The sequence below is a fragment of the Cheilinus undulatus genome, linkage group 19 (assembly GCF_018320785.1).
Source record: "Cheilinus undulatus linkage group 19, ASM1832078v1, whole genome shotgun sequence".
In the NCBI taxonomy this organism is placed as follows: domain Eukaryota; kingdom Metazoa; phylum Chordata; class Actinopteri; order Labriformes; family Labridae; genus Cheilinus; species Cheilinus undulatus.
In genome coordinates this window covers 41,329,877-41,356,050 of record NC_054883.1, presented here as the reverse complement: position 1 = coordinate 41,356,050, position 26,174 = coordinate 41,329,877, and the positions used below count along the sequence as shown (strand labels likewise).

The 26,174-nt window shown below is 38.4% G+C and overlaps 2 protein-coding genes across 3 annotated transcripts in view; both read right to left on the bottom strand.

The window, feature by feature from the left end:
* LOC121527082 (RNA-binding Raly-like protein) overlaps positions 1–26,174 on the bottom strand; it is a 237,620-nt gene that overhangs the window by 54,135 nt on the left and 157,311 nt on the right. Inside the window, exon 1 of one of the 2 annotated variants that reach the window (XM_041813769.1) lies at positions 7,736–7,864. The exons of the other annotated variant lie outside the window; for it this stretch is intronic. Within the exon in view, the coding sequence (XP_041669703.1) occupies positions 7,736–7,772 (37 nt within the window). The 5' untranslated portion in view covers positions 7,773–7,864. Of the gene's footprint in view, positions 1–7,735; positions 7,865–26,174 lie in introns of those variants that run through there. 2 annotated transcript variants of the gene reach the window in all.
* zgc:195170 (uncharacterized protein LOC100170800 homolog) lies at positions 18,477–22,551 on the bottom strand. The gene is made up of 3 exons (XM_041813770.1): positions 22,483–22,551; positions 22,030–22,205; positions 18,477–19,303 (listed from the first exon to the last, which is right to left on the bottom strand). Exons 2-3 carry the CDS (start codon positions 22,078–22,080, stop codon positions 18,800–18,802), a joined length of 555 nt encoding a protein of 184 aa, XP_041669704.1. The 5' UTR covers positions 22,081–22,205; positions 22,483–22,551; the 3' UTR covers positions 18,477–18,799.

Below are 26,174 nucleotides of genomic sequence, written 5' to 3'. Positions count from 1 at the left end.
GAAAGTTCAAAATGGATTAAAAGGAAGTCACCCACAACCAATTCATTTTCAAGTTTGCTGTATTTTAAACAATACAAGACACATATGGAGCTGACCATGGTGCTGAAAGTAGGCTAGCTTTTAGATTTAAGCCCTTTACACACCGCTGCCTGGCAGCTCACCGCCTCCAGTCATTTTAATGAGGGACGGGTAGCAGACGGGAAGCGGTTTTAACCGCAGCGGTAGGACCCAGAAGTGGTTGCCGACCACGTGAACGCACACAGATTTTGCCCTGCCGCTTGGAGTTCAGCGTGTTGAACTTTTTGGCGGCAGCCGTCTGGCAGCAGCCAATCACTTTGAAGAAGGGAGAGAATCCGGAAATAGCAGGGTTCGTGGGTCTAAGCAAACAATGGGGGAGCTCATAATGTTGGTGTATCCTGTGAAAAACTGTGGAACCAACCATTGAAACGTGTTTTCTAGGGAGAATTATTTCAATGACGGAACTGTATTTTTCCCTCCGTTTTATAGTACATTATAAATGTTAATAAACAGAGATTGTGAGGTATTCTATGTGTTTTTTTGGGGAGGGGGGGTGATGGACTTGTGGGTGGGCTCTGCTGTGACGTTCACTGAAGCACCTCTTTGTCATTTCTGCCTTGTACCGTGGCGGCCGCTTTAAAAAACGCTCAGCATTTCGGGGGACTTCTCCAGCAGGGAGGCGGTTTTCAGGGTAGTTACCACGCGGCGGTGTTTAACCAGCCTTAGCGTATTTATATGCAAAAATGCATAAAAGTGCAGCTTTTAAAATCTAATTCCTCACTCAAAATCCCCATCTGCTGGCAAAATGAAGTAGAGGGATTTTAACTTTAAATCTCAGCTGTCCTTACTTATTTTCACAATACCACCATTTTCAGACACAATCATTCAAACTGGATCTGTACATTTACAGGTCAGGGAGTCTCAATCATTGCAAAAATGTGGGAAAAATCCAAATTCTGTGAGTCAAATGGATTAAAAGAAAGTTACAACCAATTCATTTTCAAGTTTGTTGTACAAGATAATTGAAGACAGCACAAGGAGCTGACCATGGTGCTGAAAGAAGGCTAGCTCTAAAATTTAGGGCATTTATATGAAAAAAATGACTTAAGCTTGTGACTTGCTGCTTTTAAAACCAAAATCACATTAAAAATCCCTGTCTGTTGGCTAAAACAAGCACCAGACATTTTGTAGTAGAGGAATTTCAACTTTATTATTTTTACAGTACCACCATTTTCAGACACAATAATCCACATAGGGTTATAAATGCACAGGTCAGGGAGTCAAAATAATTGCAAAAAAATGCCTTGACAAGTTTAACCCTCTGGTATCTCTAAAAATTGCTGCCTCATTTTCCTCCTAGTGTGCAAAAAATGCACAGGGGATTATTACTGTAAATAAAAAAGTTATTAAGTTAATTTTTTTTTATTGTTTCATTTTTTCCTTGTTTCGTCAACTTGTACCATTAATAAAAATACCAAATACTCAATAATTGTCATATCTTTTAACCCTTTAATTGCCATGTCTGTAATGTAAACAAACAACATTTTTTGATGAAAAAAAATCCACAAATTGATTTTTTTCAAGATTCTACACTGAAAGTGATTAACTTATTTATGGATGACTGCAGCCTGGCATATGTCATTGATTAGTAGCATCATTTGTTAAAATGCATTTTTAGATTTTTTTTTTTGTGAGGTCAATTATTCTAAAATACTTATATTTTTCACCCTTCTGTGCAAAAAATGCACACCTTTAAATCATGTTATAAATATCATACTTTTCAGAATTGTTTTACTGTCATTGAATTATATTTTTCTCATTTAAGGTCAGCCCTAACCATAAATGTCAAAGACTCATTCATTTTAAATTCTTTAACCCTTTAAAATGCCATGTTTCATTGATGATGTCACTGCATTTTTAGATGCAAAATACACACAAAAATTGATTTTTTGGCAGGTTACTACATGAAAATGAGATATCTTATTTTTTGATTATTGCACAGACACACTCACAGACACACATTGATCTGCACTTAAACGAAACCTCAGAGTGTTAGTGAGAAGGGGAGCAAAAGGCAGTATAACACTGAAATCTGGTGGAAAAAACATGTATTTCCTGCCCTCGCCCATATATGGTAAAAGTGATGTCACAGGGTAAAACAAAAAAAGGTCCAAGTGCAAATGTAAAGCCCCAACTCTCAAATGAAGCCCAGAAACCAGAAAATGCATGATTCATGCCTTAATGGCATATGGGTCAAAAGAAGTGGTTTGAATGGGTTTCAATGGGGACTTTTCGCACACCAGGAATATTAACGCTATAAAAAAGGTTTGCTGCATTTACAGCAATAGAACACATAATAAGGAGCTGACCTTAGTGCTGAAAGTAGGTTAGCTTTTTATTTTACATATTTACATGCAAAATGGCTTGCGTTTGTTAGTGCTGTCACTTATACTTATCTAATTTCATGCTAGAACTCAAATTCTGTTAGCTAAAAAAACAAACAAACAAACAAACAAACAAAAAAAAAAAACAGCACAAGCCCTTTCGTTCAGGAGGAATCTCACCTTGAAATCCCAGCAGTGGTTCTTATCATGTTATAATAAAACTATTTCAGGCACAGTCATCCCCATTTGGGACAAATTTGCAGTTAAGGGAGTCTTAACTGATGCAAAATTTCTGATATGGTTAAATGCAGCATGTGAAATGGATTATAAAAAGTCACTACCCAAGGTAATTCTAGTTTTCTGTTAAAAGCAGTAGAAGACACTTAAAACAGTACTTTGAAAGTACATTTTAATCAGTAGCCTTTAAATTTAGAGAATCTCTACGCAAAATAGCCCTGTGATTGGCAGGCAAACAGGACAGGGTTTACCCCTCCTCTCTAAGCTGGGATAGGCTCCAGCCCCTGTGACCCCAAATGGGATAAGCGATGTAGATAGTAGATATGGATATGCAAAAATTGCAGCTTTTAAAAACAAATTTCACACTCTAATCCCTGCCTGTTGTCTAAAACAAGCACACAACCATCTGTAGTAAAGGAATTTGAATTTAAAATCCCATTAGTCTTTAATTGTTTTAACAATTCCACCATTTCCAGACACAATCATCCCCATAGGGTCAGTAAATCTGTACTTTAGGGAGTCTTAATTGTTGCTTATGTGTAAAATGTTATGCTGAAAATCACACTCTGCCGGCTAAAACAAGCACAAGATCTTTTGTGGGAGTGAAAATGAAACTTTAAGCTGCAGCAGTCCTGTACAAACTTGTGATACCACCTCTCTTAGACACAATCACACCGACTGAACTGTTAAAGTTGCAGTCAAGAGTTTCCAAAAATGTCTGATAAGGCTAAATGCATTAACAAAAATGGATATGCAGAGGAGATAGCCCAAATTTCTCAAAGATGATATGATTTAAGTTGGAGTGCACAATATTTCCAGCATGTTATCAGATTGGCAGACATGAAAATTTCCTCCTCTTATCAGTATTGTTTGAAATGACTGAGGCAGTTAAAGACAAATAGGGAGCTGACCATGATGATTAAAGTAGGATAGCTGCTGAACTAACGGTATTTATGTGTGTCAGTAACTGTTTGATCAGAATCCAACTTACCACACCAGTAAGTTTTTTCATTTATCTTAACATAACATGTCTAAGGCTTGGACTTGCAGCCTCTAGCAGGGCTGTCTGGAATATCGCCACTACCAGCTGATGCAATCTCTGGGTTTTGAAGATTGATAGTTTAAAAAAGAACCAAAGCTTTAAAAAGCCTCAAGATGTTCAGTTATATTTTTCACCAGAATAAGTCAAAGGAAAAACAGAGGGAGTGCTGTCTAAATTGCAGCAATATGCTATGTATTTAAACAATTTAGACCAATGGTTCTCAACCTTGGGGTCAGGACCCCATTTGGGGTCACGAGACACTGAGAGGGGGTCTCCAGATGCCTTAGAAAAATTAATATTTTTCAATTACACATTTGCCAATTCACCCCAATTTTGCACATTTTTGCCACTGACTTTTGTCTCATTTTTGTCATTTCCAAACCAATTCTTTACGTTTTCTGTCTTTTGTTTCCCCCGTTGACCTATTATTGCCACTGTTAACCATTTTCAGGCTCATTTTTACCCATTTAAACAAAATTTCATTATTTTTTTATGCCAATTTTTGCCTGTTTAACCCATTTCTGCCTATTTTTCTGCCTCTGTAAATCTATTTTGGCCAATTTTCCTTCCCATTTTACCAAATATTCCATCCATGTTTGCCACTTTAAACCCATTTGGCTACTTTTTAATCCTTTTTAACCACTTTTTTATGCCACTTTTTGTCATTATTCTCTTACTTTGTGCAACTTTTATCAAATTTTTGCCATTTCTGCTTCTTTCAAAATACCCTCTCAAAAGCCTTTTCACCAGTGTTTGCCATTTTAACCCATTTCAATTCTGTTTTAAAGAAAAGGGATTTTACATTTTTTAGAAGGCCAGTTACTACTGCACAAAATAATAAAAACATGTTTTTATAAGATTGGTGATTATTCAGGTTCAATATAAAATAAGAATATTACAGCTTAACTTTACAAATGACCATAATTTCCTGACCTCCATGGTTCCTCTACATTTGGCTGGGCCCCAGAAAGCTCTCCCATTTATCCCCCTTATGGACGGCCTTGTCTGCACACGACTATTCCCGATTATTCATGGCTGTTCAACTACCTTCAGGTACAGTGGAGGTCCCCGGTCCCTGACACCTTTATTATGGGGGTCACCAGCTAAAAAGGTTGAGAACCACTGATTCAGACATGCCAACAAATAACTACCCAATACTCAGTGTCTAGGACTGTATTTTTACCTCCACCAAGGAGTTTATGTGGAGGCGGCTCGGGTGGAGGAGGTGAAGCTGGCTCGCCCACTGCTAGAACAGAATGAGCTGATTATTTTTGCTCATATTGCAAATTTGATACCAGTTGCTTTATTGAAGGGGATCATCATTTTTATGTTACTTATTTTGACTAAAAATAAAAACACATGAAACACAAAAATGAGGATTTTTGTAACCATTATTGACACTTGCATGTTTTCATAATGTGCATAAAATCCCTGCTGCTGCAAAAAAATGAATCAATTAAACTGCTATTTTTAAACATTTCAAGTAAAAGAAATATTGCAACTTTTGCAGTTTGTAAATTGCAGCAGGCCATGTTGCAATTTAATCTAATTTGTGATTAATTGCCCAGCCCTACTGGCATCTAATTACTGATTCAGAGCAGTCTTTCTTTTATTATACAGGGAGGAAATCACCTGTTGGACAGTCTCTGTTTTCAGGGTCAGACATGAGAAAAACTGTTTGCATTTTGGGAGTCCTACACAACCAAGAAGCAATGAATACACTTTTATTTAAACATCAATATCAATCCTGATTCTCACAATTATTGCATCTTTAATTCAATAGAATTGTGTAAAAGTTTAAATATCTAGAATTGTGATAACCTTTGTCAGTAGCTTTTTGCAGTCGTGTGTAGCCTGAGTAACAGCCAACAGATAAACTCCTACACAAGTTCAGTATCTCTTTACCATCTGTAGCCTACAGGCAGATTCACTGGCTTTTTTTTTTTACCTGCCTCCTCCAGCTCCTTTACTGAGGAACTCCTGGACAGTTTCACCCTGTCTGAATTGGAGTTCAAAATGTAAGTAATACGCTTTAAGTATAAAACAAGCTCTGGCGCCATTCCAACCCTTCAGTTAAGATAACTGGTACTGCATGTCATTTTCAAAATACGCCTCTGTGAGGAGACAACTGGTCATAAAAAAGGCTTAAATTACCACTGATTCCTCTGTATGGCATAAAAAATAAACCAGACCACCAGAACAAGACAGACCATTTCCATACAGTATTTTTCAGTGGTGGTAACTGCTGCCAAGGGATAGGTGCCATTTAATGATCTGCTTCAACCTGAAATAACAGCATTATTTTTATATTTCCCACAGCACAGAGTCACAAAAAGTGATAGATGTGACATAAGAAAGACAGCAGGGTGAACGATTCTGATGAAAACACAACCTAATAAGAGAAAGGAATGATCACCAAGCAATATAAGGGGCATCTTTGTCAACAGAGGGCGCAAAGAACAGAAACTGGAGGTTCCTTAAAAGGATTTTAATTTGTTAATAGCTAATCAGAGAAATTCAAACAAACAAACTAATGAAGAAATAAAACTGAAAGCCTCAAGACAGGGTTGTCCAAACCCTGTCCAAACAAAATCAGTTTTTACTTATGCCATTTCTGACATTTCCTGAAAAAAATTCATCAAAATCCTTCCACAACTTTTTGAGTTATGTTGCTAAAAAAAACTGACAAACAAACACACTAACAAGCCCTGCCAATCAATTATCTCCTTGGCGGAGGTAATTACGGCCTTGACTGTGTTGTAATTTTTAGTTTCAACACTAGGTGGTGTTGCAGTGTAGAGTGTGTAAACAAACACTTTGACAAGAAGAATTTTACACATTTTTTTTAAGACTACATTGAGAATGATGGTGACATCTCAAGTCATAATGTCCCGGTTCATGAAGACGAATCAGTACCACAAATCTCTCTTATTTGGGGGGGGGGGGGGGCTGGAGCCTATCCCAGCTGTCAGGGTACATCCTGGACTCAATCACAGGGCTGACATTCACAGACAGACAACCAGGCACGCTCACACTCACACCTACGGACAATTTTAGAGTCACCAATCAACCTAACCAGCATGTTTCTGGTGGTGGGAGGAAGCCGGAGTACCTGTGCAGAAAGGACCTGACTGGAAAGCGAACCAGGGACCTTCTAGCTGTGAGGCAACAGCGCTAACCCCTGTGCCAATACATGCATTTTATTTTCCTAAATATTGTAAATTTTGTTATTGGTTGTAAAGAGTAAAAACGTATGGATATATTGTCTGCTCAGGGCTACCGTTTATTATAGACTTTGCCACATTTTCCAGGCACACTTGTGTCCCAGTGCAGCAGCTCTACAACCCATTTCTGGGTCCCATCCCACCAGTTAAAAATCACTTAACTAGGCAACAAAAACACATTTTACTCCCTCCTCGTTAAAGTGAGAATTAATGGAGTCCAAATGTGTATTCACTGTACAGGACAATGTAAGTACAGCAGCAGATGGACCGTTTTTACATGAAGCAGCACTTTGGAGCACACTGCTGCTGTTTATTTAAAAATGTAGGCTACAACACTAAATATAAGGTGACGGATGAACGTGAACTGAACCTAAAACGACTGTTTTCATTATTTATAGCGACCCCGGAGCCCTGATGAGTCGACACATTTCTCTGTAATGTATGCTAACTCGGTCAGGATGAATACATTAGAGCAGACAGCAGAGCAGGTGCAGGGACGGCTTCACTAAGTAACAGCACAGAGCAAACAGTAATCAGCAGCGTGCAGCAGGTGACATGACTTCTTATTAGCAGGGAAAGTACCGTTAGAGAGATTTTTTTAACAGCATTCGACGGTAAATCAGATGGTTTAGAACACTGAAGACTGAATAACTTCTCTATCCTGAAACTACATCCGCTTGAAAATCATTTATCAAGCAAATTATGACAAGTTAGCATTCCCTTTCCCGCGAAAAAACGGCTGGATCTTTCCAACTTGTAACGGTCAACATTAGCATAAATTTAACGTCTGTTTCGTGTCTCAAAGGCTTTTATAAAATGTGTAAACTTACATCGACGGTTGCGACGCTTCCCCTTATACATGGTCATGATGTACCGGTCCAGCTTTGCGCTGTTTAAGATCCTCTTTCAGGTACCAGACTACTCAGACACGGAGCGACAGGACTTGAGCGGGCAGGGAGACTTTGTGACTGGAGGTAATTTGGCTCCTCAGACAGGGGGGGAATCAGAAGCGCTGCACGAGCGCGGATCATACCAATGTCAGAGAGGGGAGGGGGGGAGGCGGGCTACAGAGCGTCTCAGAAACACGCTCATGAGAGGGGTGAGAAGAGGAAACTAACTGTTTAAAGGACGGTATTACTGTGCGATGAGGAAAATGCACACGAGTGTCTGAATAAAACAACTGCAGAGACGCCTTTAGTGATAAATGTGGATTTTATGTACCCTCAGTCAATCGTTCTGGTTTGACTCACTGAATTTTTCTTTAACAAACATTTGTTAGCATAAATTCTATGGACGCCCGAAGTCAGGGGTGTCAAACTCAATCACAGCAGGGGTCGAAATCTGGATTTAGGTCTAAACTGAGGGCCTAACAGGGTCAAGATTTAACCATACACTCTAAACCTTATTTTCAAAGGTAATTAAGGGGGGAAGAAACTGATGATACATGATTTTGAGGTTTTAAAAGTAATGTCAATATAGTTCAAAAGGTCAGAACATAAAATCCAAAGTCAAAGTCAAGGCAAATTTATGAGATAGAAAGTAAAATCACAAGTTTAAAAGTCAAAATATGAGATAAAATTAAAAATCATATGTTTAAAGGTTGAATTTTGGGACTAAAAAGCAAAATTTTGAGTTTAAAGGTCCAGATTTGACTTCAAATTTAATATTGTGAATCCAAAAGGTCCAAATGTGAGATAAAATTCTAAATGGTGAGTTCAAAAGTCAAAATATGGTATTAAAAGTCAAAGTTAGGAGTTTAAAAGGGCAAAATATGAGATTAAAATTGAAATCATGACCTTGAAAATTCAAAATATGACTTGAAATTTAAAATTGGAATCTAAAAGTTCACAATATGAGATACAAAGTCAAAATCCTAAGTTTAAGTCATATTTTTGAGATTCAAATATATGCAAGTAATTTCTCTACCTCATTCGTTACTTTCTATCTTATCATTTTTACTCTTTACTTTTTCAGATTTTATGACTTAAAGTATATTTGAAATCTTTAATGCTAAATCTACATTTCTACTCTGGAGGAAATCTGCAGACCTCAGACCTTCGGGCCAGTTCTAATTCAAATATGATATGATCCGGGTAAAACTGCACCACAGGCCAGATTTGGCCCCTGGGCCTTGAGTTTGGCACCCCTGCCCTCAGTGAACACCTCTGTAATTTTCCATTCTTCTATTTTTGAGTAATAACCAGTAAACTAAGGATCTAAGGTAAACTAAGCTTATTAATCTCCAGAGTCAGGCACACTTCTGCTTATCGTGAGCCAAATTATAGGAATATTTTATTGTTATTAATTTTTCTTACGTGGACAGTAATTCACACAACTATTGTTGAAACCTTTTAATCTGTTTAGTTTGGTTTCTGTTGGCGTTGTTATGCAGAAGAATACTACTTCCTGTGTTTTGGAGCTGTGGTTTTCAGCTGGGTTGGGACGAAGTCTGGATGATTTGAGAAAATAATCTAATTGCGATTTTTTTTACCCAGTATTGCGATTGCTAATTAATTTGCGATTATTTCTTAAGTTCCTCATCTCATGTATTTTCAAACAAAAACAAGCAATAATTCATTGTAAACTATAAACATCACAATATTCGATTAAACTAGGGCTGAACATTTTTGAAAAAATATCTAATTGTGATGATTTTGACTCATTTTGCAAATTGGATATGAACTGTTGTATTAAAGGGAATGATATTTTCAATATCATTCCCATATTTAACAAGAAAAACATTAAAAAAAATCAGGACAATAGGATTTTTTTGGTAAACTTGTCTAAAAATATGCCACTGGAATGACTGCATGATATGTAATGCATTACATTTCTGCTGCAGAAAAAGTTTTAAACGGGTATTTTGACCCAAATTACAGGTAATAATACAAATTCACAAACTGCATTTTAAACCATATTGTGACCTTAACACTTCTAACTTTGACTTTAATCCAATATTTTCACTTTTTAAACTCCTGATCTAGAAGTTTATCTCATATTTTGACCTTTTAGAGTCACTATTTTGAATTTTATCTTCTATTTTGACCTTTCAAACTCTTGATTTTGTATTTTATCTCATATCTTGACCTTTAAACTCATGACTGTAAGTCTCTATCTCATATGTTTGACTTTTAAAACCTTATTTTGACTTTTAATTTTGTATTTTGACCTTTAGGACTTATAAAGTTGACTTTTTATCTCACATTTTGAGCCTTTAACTTGTTTATTTATCTATTTAGCATTTATTCGACATGGACACACAGTAACATTGATGCTGTGATATTTAATCATTTTGATTTTTTTTTAAAATCTTAAAATCCTTGTTAAATCTTGATCCTGTTAGGCCCTCAAGTTAGACCTAAATTCAGCATTCGGCCCCTGCTGTGATTGACTTTGACGCCCCTGCTTACTGCATACACATACTGTAAATTGTATAACTGCATGTTGCTTAATTTTGTTTAAAAATGTCATGTATGTTAAAAAAAAATCATAAATCTGAGGATTTGAAATGGATTTATGGTAGTAAAGCATTCAAAAGAAATGTATCCATGCAGTTTTGTACTCAGTGATGATGACTCAATGTCTTATTTCACAAAATATATTTGCAGTGTATTTCAATTTTAAAGTAAAGTTGACCCATGTCCCATCTGGTAACATGGAGGCAGAGGGATTTATGACCAGTTATTCAACCAGTCAGCAGGGGGAGCTCTCACTGCTACAGCTTACTCTCAGGAAGTCCATATTCAGACACAGTTCATCTGCTGCTCCAGCACATTGGTAGCTAAATACTAAGTACAGCAAAGCACCAGTTTGTAATTGCAAACTGCAGCAATTTCAACATATTTTTATGCAAGAAACAATTCTTTAAACAAACAACGGCACGGGACTGTTGAACAAAGAGTGAGGGACAATGTGACAAAAATCTTTACCTAGAAAACTGGATTAATTCATCCTTAACCTGGATAACATTCCCATCTGAATCATGGCTTAAATGCAAAATGAGTTGACCTTGTTTACTCCTTTCTGCTGCTTACAATTTCCCCCAGAATAGTCACTGATTTCAGCCATGATTCATTTGAGATTAATTCATAGTCCGTTTGCTTTTCTGCCAATTCAAGCCTTCAAAGAAGTCCAAACCCTGAAATCAAAGACTTTCTGTGACCTTCAGGGTGACACAAGCTGCCCTCTTAAAGCAGCCAATGACCCTTTAATAAGACGAGAAGCAGATGGCATCCTGCAGCCCAGCACTCTCCTCTGTAATGCTCTGATTAATACCTTACTCCATAGGCACACAGTGACATTGACATAAAAAATGATATTCCATTCCCTCCACAACCTCTGGGCACACTTGAGAAAAAGGTGCATCTCATCTTACTTGCAAAGGGGATTGCGTTGCTAAGGAGACAGGGATAGGGAAGCGGTCTGGATGTTGATTTTATGCGATTCATTTCACTATATTACATTATTGTTGTGTGGGTTGAATAACAACACTTCTTTTTTGGCCTGGGATGAAGTGAGCGGTGGAAACAAACAGCTCTGAGAGTCGAGTGGAGAAATTTAATCCATACTGCTCTCCTCTAAAACTGCTGCAGAATGAAAAACAGTCGCCTTTATGTTTTTACCTTAAGAGCTGAAAAGAGAGAAATACCTCAGAGTGATTTTTGAGAAAAATCAAATGAATCAGTGCAGTCGTTATGATTGCTGCTGCATGCCAGGGCCAGTAAATCAGAGGCCAAATGGCTTTCTGGTGTGGGAATTAATATTATTATTATTATTTTAACTCATTTTAATTATCAGCACCAGCAAAGCCAGAAGTGTTGTAGGGACATCTGCTGTCCATGTTGGTTTAATACAGTGAGACTCAGTGTGTGGCTCTGGATGCACATGTGGCTCTTTTATGTCTTCATTTGAAATATTTCCCCCAGAAAACCTAAAAAAAAGGAAATTTTACCTCAGAAATTATCCATTGTAAGTAACATTAATCAGTTTGTTTCCCACACTTACAGAGTAGGCGTTCACTGTCAGCCTCTGTTTTTGTCTGCATATTTCCATTTTCCATTATTGGAAATTTTTTGTCACTTTAATTCCATTTTTTACTGCTTTTATTGCCTTTTGCAATTAAATGCCACTTTAAGCCCATTTTTTCCCCGCCTTTATTCTGATTTTTTCAATTTTAGTCACTTTTCATTCATTTTTCTCCACTTTTTTGCCACTTTTGGACCATTTCTGCCACCTATAACTCATTTTTTTGCCACTTTTCTCCCAGTGTTTGCTGCTTTAAGTCCATTTTTGCCACTTCTTTTTGTCACTTTTCTCCCCTTTTTACACTTTTCTCCTGCTTTTTGCAATTTTTTGCCCCTTTTTTTGCAACTTCTCGCCCATTTCAGCTGCCTTTTGCAATTAAATACCACTTTGTACTCATTTTTCCCGCCTTTTTTTTTCAGATTTTTGCCCATTTAGGTCATTTTTCACTCATTTCTTGCAATTTTTTTTTTGCCACTTTTTGCCCATTTTTCCCACCTTTTTTTGTATTTTTGCCCATTTTAGTCACTTTTCACTCATCTTTCTCCACTTTTTTGCCACTTTTGGACCATTTTTGACACCTATAACTCATTTTTTTGCCACTTTTCTCCCAGTGTTTGCCACTTTTTGCCCTTTTTGCCACTTTTCTCCCAGTGTTCGCTGCTTTAAGCCCATTTTTGCCACTTTTCTCCCAGTGTTTGCCACCTTCTGCCCTTTTTGCCACTTTTCTCCCAGTGTTTGCCACTTTTTGCCCTTTTTGCCACTTTTCTCCCAGTGTTCGCTGCTTTAAGCCCATTTTTGCCACTTTTCTCCCAGTGTTTGCCACCTTCTGCCCTTTTTGCCACTTTTCTCCCAGTGTTCGCTGCTTTAAGCCCATTTTTGCCACTTTTCTCCCAGTGTTTGCTGCTTTAAGCCCATTTAAGCTGCCACTTCTCTTTGTCACTTGTTTCCCCTTTTTGACACTTTTATCCTGCTTTTTGCAATTTTTTGCCCCTTTTTTAGCCTTTTTGCCCTTTCTTGCCCATTTAAGCTGCTTTTTGTAATTAAATGCTCTGGGGGCTTTATATGCATATTTAAGTCGACTTGTTATAGCTCTATCAGGCCATTTAATGAAGCTCTGCGTTAGTTCATGCAGGACATGGTGGCCAATCCCAGAGCCAATCATAGCGCTTCCTCTCAGCACAGCAGTGTATTTAAATATAATGTACTTCTCACTAATCCATGCTTGCATTAATGCTTATGCACCACACTGCTGACCACAACATGCTGGATTTGCACGTGTACAACTCACTTTGAGGACAACAGCTTCTGTACACAAGGCACCCGGTCATCACCTCTAGGCTATCAGTGCCCCCAGACATCTTTAACATCATGTAAGAGTGAAAAAATGTAAACAAAGCAGCTGGTAGATTCTGCCTGACACAAACTTTGGAGACAGTCTAAAGCACAGGTGTCAAACTCAAGGCCCGGCGGTGCAGTTTTACCCGACCTGCAAGATCATATCTTCATTAGAACTGGCCTGCTGCTATGAGGTCTGCAGAGTTCCTCCAGGATAAAAATGTAAATTTAACCTTGATGATTAAAAAAAGCCTTGTTAAGTTATAAAAATCTGAAAAAGTAAAGAGTAGAAATTGTCAGGAATGAGGAAAAGAAATTAATTTGTTTTTTCATTTCATATGTTTCACATATTTCATATGTTATTTCATTTCATTTCCCTGCAGTTTGCGTACAAAGAACACATTGGAGTGGATGATGCCGTCCTCTTCATGCTTCACCGTGCCCTGTCTCATCTGGAGGAACCTGGAGTTTATGTGTGAACCATGTTCTTTGATTTTCCAAACACATTCAACTCCGTCCAACCTACCATACTCAAAGACAAGCTCACGGAGATGGGAGTGGATCCTTCCTGTGTTTCTTGGATCACAGATTCCCTGACAGGAAGGCCACAGTTTGTCAGGCTGGGGAACTGTGTTTCTGGGACATTAATGAGCAGTACAGGGGCTCCACAAGGAACAGTCCTGGCTCCATTCCTGTTCACACTGTATACATCAGACTTCAAATACAGCACTGAGTCCTGCCACATCCACAAATACTCGGATGACACTGCTATCGTGGCATGTATCAGAAATGGACAAGAAGCTGAATACAGGGATCTGATAAGTGCCTTCAGTGACTGGAGTCACAAAAACTGCCTCCTACTCAACACCTCAAAGACAAAGGAAATGATCATAGATTTCCACAGATCCAAACCCCCTCTTCAGCCAGTGAACACTTGTGGCGTGGACATCGAGGTGGTGACATCGTATAAATATTTAGGTGTACACCTGGATAATAAGTTGGACAGGTCTAAAAACATAGACTTCATCTACAAAAAGGGGCAGAGCCGCCTCTTTTGCCTCAGAAGACTCCGATCAATAGACATCTGCATCAAGATGCTGCAGATGTTTTATCAGTCTGTGGTGGCAAGTGTTCTGTTTTATGCTGCAGTCTGCTGGGGAGGCAGTGGAAAACACAAGGATGCAAGGCGTCTGAACAAACTGGTGAAAAAAGCTGGCTCTGTGGTCGGAATCAAGCTGAACTCATTGGAGGATGAGGAGGAGAGACGCACAATGAAGAAGGTGGAGGCAAAGAAACAGCGGTGGTGGACGGCTCCTATCCCTGTGCTGCAGGACAGAAAGATTTAGAAGATCTTTCATACCATCAGCTATTAGACTTTATAATTCTACAGTAAACAGATGAGACTCCAGACAAATGAATTTCCCTGCGGGGATAAATAAAGTTATTGTATGGTATTGTATGTCTTAATTTTACATCCCAAGAATATGACTGAAACTTAGAATTTTGACGTTTCATTTCATATTTTGACCTTTTCTCTCATAATGTGACCTTTTAGATTCACATTTTTCATATTAAATCATAGTGTGACCTTTAAAACTCTTAAATTTGACTTTTAATCCCATATTTTTTCTCATATTTTGACCTTTTAGAGTCACTATTTAGAATTTTATTTTACATTTTGACCTTTTAAACTCTTGATTTTGTATTTTATCTCATATATTGACCTTTAAACTCATGACTGTAAGTCTCTATCTCATATATTTGCCTTTTGAAACCTTATTTTGACTTTTAATTTTGTATTTTGACCTTTAGGACTCAAAAATTGACTTTTTCTCTCAGATTTATTGATGCTTTGATATTTAATAATTTTGACCTTTTTAAAAAAATCTTAAAATCCTTTATCATCACTGTTTAATTTCCCCCAAAATTCATCACCTGTGAAAACACGGCTGGCAGTTTTTGGTTAAATCGTGACCCTGTTAGGCCCTCAGGTTAGACCTAAATTAAGATTTCGGCCCCTGCTGTGATTGGGTTTGACATCCCTGCTCTAAAGACTAAAATTGAAGATAAAAGAAGAATAAATAACAGACTTTGATTTATCAGATGACTGCTGAATTATTGATATGTCAATAATGCATTCATAGATGTGTTTTTCTGCCCCAAGGTTAAAAAATCTGAAACTGGGATTTAAATTCTGAGTTTGCTCCCAGTTTTCTACACTGTCTGAATCAAAGTGGTTAAAGTAGAGGACGGAGTAAAAGCATCTTCCCAGAGGACCACAGAGCTGTCTGTTCTTCACAGTAACTTTCCATCACGTTTACAGGCTCTCTCAAGGATCTAGTGTTATTTCCACCATGGGGCTTGTTAAGCTAAATTTAATGTGTCAATCCAGGTGCTGAATTCTTTTGGCAATGAGGGAGGATTAAAGAGAAATTAACAGCTTGTGTTCACTCAGATTTGCACATTTCCTTGAGCAGAATACCCATCCTGTTTCTAGGCACCTCATAAACTCCTCAAAACCACTAAGCACATCATTACCATTTCTAAGATACCTAGAACTCCTCCTGGAAGATGTGCGTGCTCTTAATCTAAAGTGCTCTGCATCCTCCGCTGGCATTTCAAACACTCTCCGCGTTAACAAATGACCCTCATTTAAGGCTGAGAGATGGAGGGATGCTGCCGATGCCCAGGGGGAAGATTTTCTACATGATGGATATAAATCTGCTGGAGCCATCACATCTCATTGGCCCATGACTTACAGCCACTCTTAGCTCATTAGACTGAGAATGCTTTTGGCACTGAGTAATTGCAAACGTATCTGCTGCAACTGCTTAGCAGTCTGTGACAGCAAACCGTATGTCCTTGCTAATACTCGTCCTACAAAGCCCAAACAAAGCTTTTGTTTGGATTTGCTCCAATTTAGCGGACCAATGTCAAACTTGACTTTATAGACTTCAAGACTTTTCTCTGTAATGAACGGCACTTTCTGTTCGTTTAAATTCCCAGCACTCGTATGGAAAACTCTCTAGTGCCTCTATTATAATCCTAGGGCACATTATGGCCTCATAAGCAATATTTTAGCATACATTTTAAAACTTCCTCATTTAAATTCTTTATGTCCAAGCATGCTGATTAGTCTCACTCACTTAAAGAGGCACTACACTCTAATGGGACCTTATACTGGGAGGGGAAACAGCGATTATCTTACATTTTCAATGAGAAAATACTCCACATACAAGCAGGTAAGTTACTGAGGATCTCCTCTGAAAGATGAAACCACAGATCATTTCCACAGAATCAGCTGTGATTGCAAACATGAGAAGAAAAATTGCACACTCTAGTGGAGAATAACCGGCATGACAACTGAGTTTTAAACTGAGCCTCACATTTGGCTTCTCTGCTGTATTACAGGCTCGAGTTGTAGTTTTTAAATATTAGCAGAGGATTATAGAGACAGGCAACCGCTAAAGATGAGTGTGACTAAACCCTGCTCAACCAAAGAGCCAAACTGCTGAAAAGTACATCTGCAAGAGCCCAGTCTAAGTGGTGAAAAGTGGCAAAAAGAGGTTAAGGGAGCAATAAAAAATAAGTTAAAGTGGCAAAAATGGGCAAAAAGTGGCAAAAACATGGCAAAAAAACGAGAGAAAAGTGACTAAAATGGGCAAAAAGCAGTCAAGAATGGCAAAAAAGGGCAAAAAAATTCCTGAGTGGTTTTTAATGGCAAAGCGTGGCTTAAATGGGCAAAAAGGGTTAAAGGTGGAAAAAAGAGGTTAGAAAAATGGCAAAATATTGGCACTAAGTGGTATTTAATGGCAAAGGGTAGCTTAAATAGGCAAAAATGGGATAAAAGTGGCAAAATATGGAAAAAAAGCAAAAAGAAGTTGTAAAAATGGGCTAAAAAAAGAGGAAAAAGTGGTATTTAATGGCAAAAGGTAGCTTAAATGGGATAGAAGTGGCCAAAAGATGGGGAAAAGGGCAAAAATTTGATAAATGTATGAAAAAATGGGATAAATGGGACAATTATGTTGACAATTAAAAGCCTTCAGTCTGGGAAACAACTGATCAATGTTATTAATTTCTCAGGTTAAAGTTTCCCTTTTTTAAGGTTTTCTGGGGGAATAATATTTCAAATGAAGACATAAAAGAGCCACAAATCATCACAAAGAGCCACATGTGTCTCCAGAACCACAGGTTGAGTATCACTGCTGTAGACAGACAGATGAACACAGCTCATAGGCGGTTTTACTATCAGGGAAAGGAAGGCAGTGACTGTCGCCTTGCGCTCCACGGGGTCTAAGGATGCAGTCATAAAGGGCATCTAACATGAGGTGTATGACTGAAAGTGCTTTCTATGATTAAAATGTGTATTTTGAATGTATGTAAGAGGCCAAGAGTGAATACAGCATGGTAATAAACTTTGATTAGTTTCTGGAGAGGACCACTGTCCTAACAGCAGGGTCCAGGCCACTCAAGAAGCCCCCAAATCTCTTTATGCCAACCTAATTATACTTATACAACCTTATAAGTATGCTACAACAATGAATCAGTGGAATATTATGGGGTAAATTACATGCAGTAAATAAAAATGAATGACTAATGGCACAATAACAGTCCAGTAATGAGCCTTTATGTTGTATTTCTGTAAATTCCACCTAGCCTACAGACATAAGGAAATGTCAGAATGTGGTGACTTCGAGTTATAATAAGAGCTAATGAGCAAAAACGGATGGTTATAAATAGTTTACATTTGGGTACGTCCTGTAGTTCTCTGGCTTGTTACCAGAAAAAAAGATGCTTTCAGATATTCTGTTCACTCACTATGATTGCTTCAAGCTAAAGGGAGGTAGGTCTTTACCGCCGCTGCAGCCGCCACGCTGATGTTAATGCATGGGAGCTTTCTTCTCTTCATCTGATTAGACCAAACTTTGAACAGACCTCCCCAGGATACCTTCCTCTCAGCTAGCTCGCACGTTGCTATTAAGATTATGTTGTTTCATGTTGTACCCAGTTCACCTTTTTCCCTCCTTTTCAAGACGGTTTTATTTGATTATTTTACAGTTTCATTTTCATAAGAGCCCATCCAGGGATGAGGGCTGAAAAATGAGTCTTCACTACAGCGTGATACTTGGAGATGACTGTTCCCAGTTTGCCAACTATTTGTGAAGGAATTTGATGATAGGCATTTGTTTTTTAACCCAAAAATAGCTTTATTTAACATGTCAGGCAAACAAGTTATAAATAAAGTAAATGGTGGAAAAAATATGTACATTCACACAGGACTTCTGCAAATTTCAGAGCTTTGCAAAGGTGTGGGAACCTATCAAGAACTTTAACTCAACCTTGTAGGCCAACATAGTACAGTAAACTGTATAAAAAGACTTTAAACACACAGAGGTGCATTTGTTACAGAGGTTTGCTAATGTCTAGGACCATAACTAGAGCTTTTATCAACATTGCAAGCAAACATGTAACTCAGTATGTTGTAGATAAAGACTGTAAACACTCAGAACTGCAGCAAGCTTTAAAGAGGTTTGCTAATGCTTAGGAACATAACGAGGGTACTGTCCAAAGGGATCAGGCCACATGTCGTTAATCTTCCACACACAACAACTGGGAATGATCACTTGTTGTTCCCGCTCCACGGCACCATACTGCCACAAGAGAAAATGTCTAAATGCAGCGTGGCAGAACTCACGGTTGTCCTCTCCTGGCTCCTCTGTGTCACCCAGTGCCAAAGTGTCCTCCCTGTAGCTCCTGTGAATACGAAGAACAACCGCATCAAGGCAGTACAGGGAGAACGACGGCAGTGTGCTGATGCAACGGTCCGGCTCCTGTCCGCAGAATTTCTTCTCCAAGACTGTGGCCATGTCCCGGCAATTTCCACAGACACACCATGTTACTGGTCTTGAAAATGATCCATGATAACCTCGCCACATCTCATGCGTCTTCAGTGTGTCCAACACAAGCCCTGGCTGGCGATCAAAGAGAGCCAGTGCAAGTTCTCGCATTTTCTCTACTGGAATGTCTTGAAGCAGCTTCTGTAAAAAATCAACAAAACAGTTTTAATTGTTTTGTAGCCTTTATGGCATTCTGAATGGATGGATTCTCTTCTAATGCATAGTGAGAATCACCCCTGTGTCTCTGGAATCACCCCTGTGTCTCTGGAATCACCACTGTGTCTCTGGAATCACCACTGTGTCTCTGGAATCACCACTGTGTCTCTGGAATCACCCCTGTGTCTCTGGAATCACCCCTGTGTCTCTGGAACCACCACTGTGTCTCTGGAATCACAGCTATGTCTCTGAAATCACCCCTGTGTCTCTGGAATCACCCCTGTGTCTCTGGAATCACCCCTGTGTCTCTGGAATCACCCCTGTGTCTCTGGAATTACCCCTGTGTCTCTGGAATCACCCCTGTGTCTCTGGAATCACAGCTGTGTCTCTGAAATCACCACTGTGTCTCTGGAATCACCCCTGTGTCTCTGGAATCACAGCTGTGTCTCTGAAATCACCACTGTGTCTCTGGAATCACCCCTGTGTCTCTGGAATCACAGCTATGTCTCTGGAATCACCCCTGTGTCTCTGGAATCACCACTGTGTCTCTGGAATCACCCCTGTGTCTCTGGAATCACCCCTGTGTCTCTGGAATCACCACTGTGTCTCTGGAATCACCGCTGTGTCTCTGGAATCACTGCTGTGTCTCTGGAATCACCGCTGTGTCTCTGGAATCACCGCTGTGTCTCTGGAATCACTGCTGTAAAATTGTCTTTATAAATGGAAGGTGTGTGGTTTGGCTGAAGTGTCTACTTTATGCATACAGATGATTTTAATAATAAAAATTATAAAACTGTCCTTTTATCTGCAGTTTCCAACATTTTAAAATCTGGTTAAGATTTGGAAATTGTATTGTGTATAGCAAGCTTTTAACACTGGTTTTTTATTTTCCAGCTTACTGATCCATATTCTATACCATTTATCCCGTTATCACCCGTGGGGTGCTGGAGCCTATCCCAGCTGTGATTAGGCGAGAGATGGGGTACACCCTGGACTGGTCGCCAGTCAATCGCAGGGCTGACATATAGAGACAGACAACCAGGCACGCTCACACCTACGGCCAATTTAGAGTCACCAATTAATAGGGCTGGGAAATTAATTGCAAATTGGATTAAATCGCAATATAGCCGGCTGCAATTTTCACAGAAGGTGCAATATTTCTTTCACCTGTCATTTGTGTCACAATACCAGTTTAAACCTTTTTTTGCAGCAGTCATTCTAGTGGCACATTTTTAGAAAGTTTACCAAAAAATTCTATTTTCTTCATTTTTGTAGGGTTTTCTTCTTAAATATGGGAATTATATAAAAAATGATCATTCCTTTTAACCCTTTACCTGCTGAGCTGGTGTGGCATTGTGTTTTATATGTCCGAAGTATTATTGCTGTAACTGTCAAAGTTTGTCCAATCAGAAAAATTCCAACGGTGTTGAAAATCTGAGAATTGTGGGCATGCGCACATGTATGGTTCATTACGGTACTCGCAACCATATGACGTGGGCATTCATAGCAAAACACAAGAAGTATTGCGAGACCGCTACACGGATTCTCAACACTGTAACTCCTTGAAAGTTTGCTCAATCTAAAAAATTCCAATGCTGACAGAGAGCTGAGAATCTGTTCTTTCCAGCAATATATGATGTGTGGTATATATATTATGGTAATGTCAAACAGCACCAAGAAACGGCAGCTTTGGCAGAAGACAAGTGAGAAAGGAGAGTGAAGGAAGAGAGTAAAAGGAGAGCGAGTGAGAGTGGTGTTTAGTTTTCTAAAAATAGCGTTAGATAGTGGCATTTGTGCGTGTCTGTCATGTGCAATAACAACATGTTACTGAGAATGTTGAGAATGCACTTTTCCACCTTTATTTGCACTAATTGTGGCCTATGTATATAATTATCTTTTGCACTGTGTTTTGCACATCCAGAGTCCTAGACTCCAAAAATGACTGCTGATTGTTCTAAACATGTATAGGTTCACATTTCAAATGTCAAATCAAAACTTCATGAGCAATAACAACATTTCTTCTCATAAAAGCCATGAAAAACAAATCAGTGTTTGTGTTTTTCTTCTTTTAAACTGCTGACAATTCCATATAATGTGCAACAATCATTAACCAGATGTTGAAAAGTCAAGTTCAAGTACTCCTGGGAAAAGGGACCAAAGCTCTCAGACTTAGGGCATTTCCTGACTATTTTACAGCCAGAATAACAAAATATGTCCAAATCAACATTTTTAGACTCAGTAGGTAAAGGGTTAATTATTCTCTGACATTATAGCCCATCTAACTTCTGTTTGGTGTTTTCTCCTGTCAGGATATTGTTCTTTATATTTTGTTTTAACACTGTTTGAATTGTATCGTAGTAATTTATACTAGTTGATGTTTACTTGAATGTTTAATTTTTCATTTAGCAGGTCTTCTCCTGCACATTTACTCATTATCTGACTTCAGAATGTGTCATGTTTCTTGTTCTATTCTGTATTGTTTTTTCCCCTTTTCTTTTCTATGTGCAATAAAGAATAATAATAATAATAATAATAATAATAATAATAATAATGATGATAAAGTGGTGCATATACACACCCCTAGTTTTTGAGGACTCTATAAACTAGAACTAGAAATCCTCATCAGTGTGATTAAATCATATTTTCTCATTTTGATTTTGAATGATATTTATGAAACGTGATAACCTCAATACAATAGAGAAGATACAAACCTCTGTCTCCTCTTTTCTGGCCCTTCGCAGACCTTCAGCACGCTCTGCCATGGCCTCTTCATCCTCAGACAGATATCCTCCTCTTCCTCCCACTCCTCATCGTCCCTGTTCTCATCCTCCCATTCCTCCTCTTCCCTCAGGCTGCCGCTGGCCTCCTCGGCAGATTCAAAACCAGACTGTAAAAGTAACAAGTGTTTTAAACTGATATTCAAACGTTTCAAGCCGACTACACAAAGCTGGCAATGACAACTGTAGCATCCTCAAAACTCCAGGTTACCTAATGTTAGAGCTAGCTTCCGTTAGCTTCATAGCTAACAAACTACATTACAAATATTTAGCTCTCTCGAACAAACAAAGACATGGCTCTCGGAAAATAACTTCGTACTTTTAAATTCTATATTTCCAGCTTATTAATTACCAACACCATTAAAGGTCAGGAATAACTTTATTTACCTCGTATCTGGACATCGTTCGCTCTCTTCTTCGTCTTCTTCTTCTGGAGGTTGGTGAGCAGCATCTAGGGGCATTACCGCCACCTACTGAGCTGGAGTGCTAACATTTACAACATTTCTTATGTTAAGAGGTAAACAACATGTTGTATTTTCGATCTTTTCATTGATTAAAAATGATCACAGCTATGTTTTTATAATCTAGTTGAGTACTTTGGCCAATATTACCTCAAAATAACCCTTTTCAAAGCCAGAGAAATTCAATTTTCAAAGTTGTTGATGACATGTCTTGTCGGATATGTAACATGTCACAACTTATCTATGGTTGCTGAAAGAAAAAATGTAGAGACAAGTTGTATGTATATATTTTTTCCAGTATTGTTAATTAAAGTCAAATGGATATGGGGATATTTGAACTAAGACACAGGCAAACACTGAGACACATGGGATGTTTTAGATTCACAGAATGGCCAGGGGAACTTGTGATTAAAAATTTGTAGATTCCCAGCAGTGTTGGGCCAGGGGCAAGAACAATTAAAAAAGCGTACTTTTTAGTGTTGTGGGGCAACTCTGTAGGAAATTGCTATACATTTACAGACAAGGAATTATGAAATTTTTGGCCATTTCTTGCTACTGAAGCAGTTGTCACTGGAGATATCCACCCATCCATGCATCCATCCATGCATCCATCCATCCATCCATGCATCCATCCATCCATCCATCCATCCATCCATGCATCCATCCATCCATCCATCCATCCATGCATCAACACATCCATGCATCCATCTATCCATCCATCCATCCATGCATCCATTCATCCATTTTCTACACCACTTATCCTGTTTGGGGTTGTGGGGAGCTGGAGCTTATCCCAGCGAGAAGCCGGTTACACCCTGGACTGGTCACCAGTCAATCCCAGGTCAGACATGGCATATACTGTATTTTAATTGGCTTGGTCAGGGTTGGGAGGGGCACTTTGCCATGTTTTGCCCACTAGAAGAGAACCCTAGACAGCACATTATCATGTTAAATCCTCTGTGAGGGCACCCTGGAGGACACTAAACCTTGCTCTGTCCACTGGAAGGACACCCTAGGAGACTTTACATTGCTTTGCCCACTGGATGAGCACCTTGGAGAGCACATTATCAAGTTAAGTCCTCTGTGAGGGACCCTAGGGATCACTTTATCATGTTTTATGTGCCAAAGGGGCATCAGAAAGGGCACATTAGTGACACTTTTTTAATCATCAGCGCATCAAGGGGGGTGATTGCCCTCCGGCCCCTCTCTGGGTCCCATAGTGCACAAATGGACACAAGTCCAAAATCTTATCTCTAAAAGTGACAATATTGGCAACATGCCTTCATTGAAATAATGTTTAATATGCTCAGATCCCACATTTACATGTACATGAACATGATTGGAACAGGGCTGCCTTGCTATTGGGACAAACTGCTGTCCCTCTCTTAACACTGAAATGTGTAGAACAAACTCAGAGGGAGTTAGACTTCCCTTTCACTTTTGTCAAGTCATGCTCTGAACTATATAAAGGAGCCTACTTGGTTCGTGCTGTATAAATGTGTCACATATTGGGCTTTAAAGAAGTCTAACAACAACTCAGAAATAGCCCACTTTTACAAACTTCTTAGCTGCGTGAACAAACATCCCCAGAATGCAAACAGAGAAAGCGTCAAATCCAAAAATGTAACACCTCCAAGTTTTAAACTTTTGCTGACTTCTTCCCTCCACGTACTTTGGATTTTACTGATCCTGATACAGATTTTAGATTAGACATCGTCTGTCTGTGTGTGGGTGTGAGGGAGGGGGGAAGCAAACAAAACACCTCAGATGAAAATGAAGCTTATTTTTATAGCTACCATCACCTGAACCAGAGGGTTTTAATACAAAACACCTTTGCAACAATCGAGCAAACAACAGGAGGCAATACAATGGACTCCTATTTACTGTTATAGTTGCCTGGAAAAGTTGCAATGAAAAGAAACACCGTCTTTGTGTTCTCCAAGGACAATTTTGCACCTCTGCTCTTTCAACCTGTAGCTGCTGCCTTTTCCTTTGTGTCCTCAGGGGGTCGCTGTTGATCAAAACCATCACAGAGACTTACTGGAATGAATCTGCTTCAACTCCTGCATCTCCAGTGGAGAGGAAAGTTCTCACATTACTTTAACAAAAGCATTTCCAAAATAGAAACTGCTCTATGGAAAACAAAACTCCATGCTTCATGGTGTACTGCTTTCCCAGTCATCATCACATTTCTCAGTGTGATTCCTCTGAAATTCTTTCTCAAGCAGGACGACAATTCTGTCCATTGGTTGGCCCACACAGACGTTTCACATGGTAAAAGCCCTTAACTCTAACTTTTAAATGGGACTTTATTCTCACCCTTAAATTCACTAAATCTTGTTTACTTGTGCTTTTGAGACTAAAGTTCCTGATAATAAATTAAGTCACAGTCATTTAAAGTCATGATCTGGTGTCAGGACAATATTTTGTCATCATCAACATGTTCAAAAAAAAGGCTGTCAAACTATGTATTCATCCTCAACATGGAGCTCTGTTAAAAATTTCACAGTACATAATTCAAATTGACCCCAAATCTGAGAATAATACTCAGTAACTGACAAAATAGGAATGAAAGAGTGAACTCGAGCAAGTACTGATAATGAAACGTAGTGATTCTCCATCTTTTATTCTTGGAGCCCACCTAAGAAAAGCTGACTCCCCCACCAACACCAACACGACCACATTTTGGTCAAAAATCCCATCAGATTATATTGTTTGTTTGTTTGTTTTTTTCATTGATTTAAAAAACTGTCTTAGCATGAGTTAGTTCATCTACTTCTGACACCCTCAGAACAGACTAAACCAACATGAGGCGCTTTATCTAAAACAGGGCTGTCAAACTCAATCACAGCAGGGGCTGGGTTCTGAATTTGGTTCTAATCTGGGGGCCTAACAGGGTCAATATTTAACCACTGAGTGTCAACCTAAATGATTTTGAGATTAAAAGGTCAGCATGATAAGTTAGAAACTTAAAATCTGAGATAAAAAGTAAAACTTTTAAGTTTTAAAGGTAAAAACAATACATTTAAAGTCAAAATAATGTTTTTTAAAAGGCAAAATATGAGGTAGAACACTGAAACCATGACTTTTAACAGTCAGAAAATGAGATAACATTTAAAATCACGGGTTTTAAAAGTCAAAATATGAGATAAAAGTGAAAGTCAAGACTTGAAATGGTCAGCAAAACTGAGCTACAATTCAAAATCATATTTAACAGTCTAAATATGAGATTAACATCAAAATCATGAGTTTTAAAAGTCAGCATATATAAAATTAAAAGATAGGAGCTTTAAAAGTAAAAAAATGAGTTAAAAGTCAAAATCATGACTAAGAGGTCAAACTAGGGTATGAAATTTCAAATTATGATTCAAAAGATATAAATATGAGATAAAAGTAAAAGTTATGAGATGTAAAGGTTAAAATAGGAAATAAAAAGTCAAAACGATACTTTAGTCATAACTGTGAGATGCAAAATTGAAAATATAGAGAAAACACAAGTTTCTCCTACTTTCCTGACTTTTTATCAAATTATTTTTACTGTTTACTTTTTAAAAATTTTACAACTCTGCAAGGATGTAAAAAACCATCAGGGATAACTTTACATTTTTTTACTGGTGG

Bases quoted from the DNA above. Each gene is read 5' to 3' on its own strand.
- zgc:195170 (XM_041813770.1), bottom strand. From the start codon at position 22,080: ATGGCAGAGCGTGCTGAAGGTCTGCGAAGGGCCAGAAAAGAGGAGACA. The intron at 19,304-22,029 runs GTTTGTATCTTC...GATTTTTTACAG, and splicing joins CCAGAAAAGAGGAGACAGAG to AAGCTGCTTCAAGACATTCC.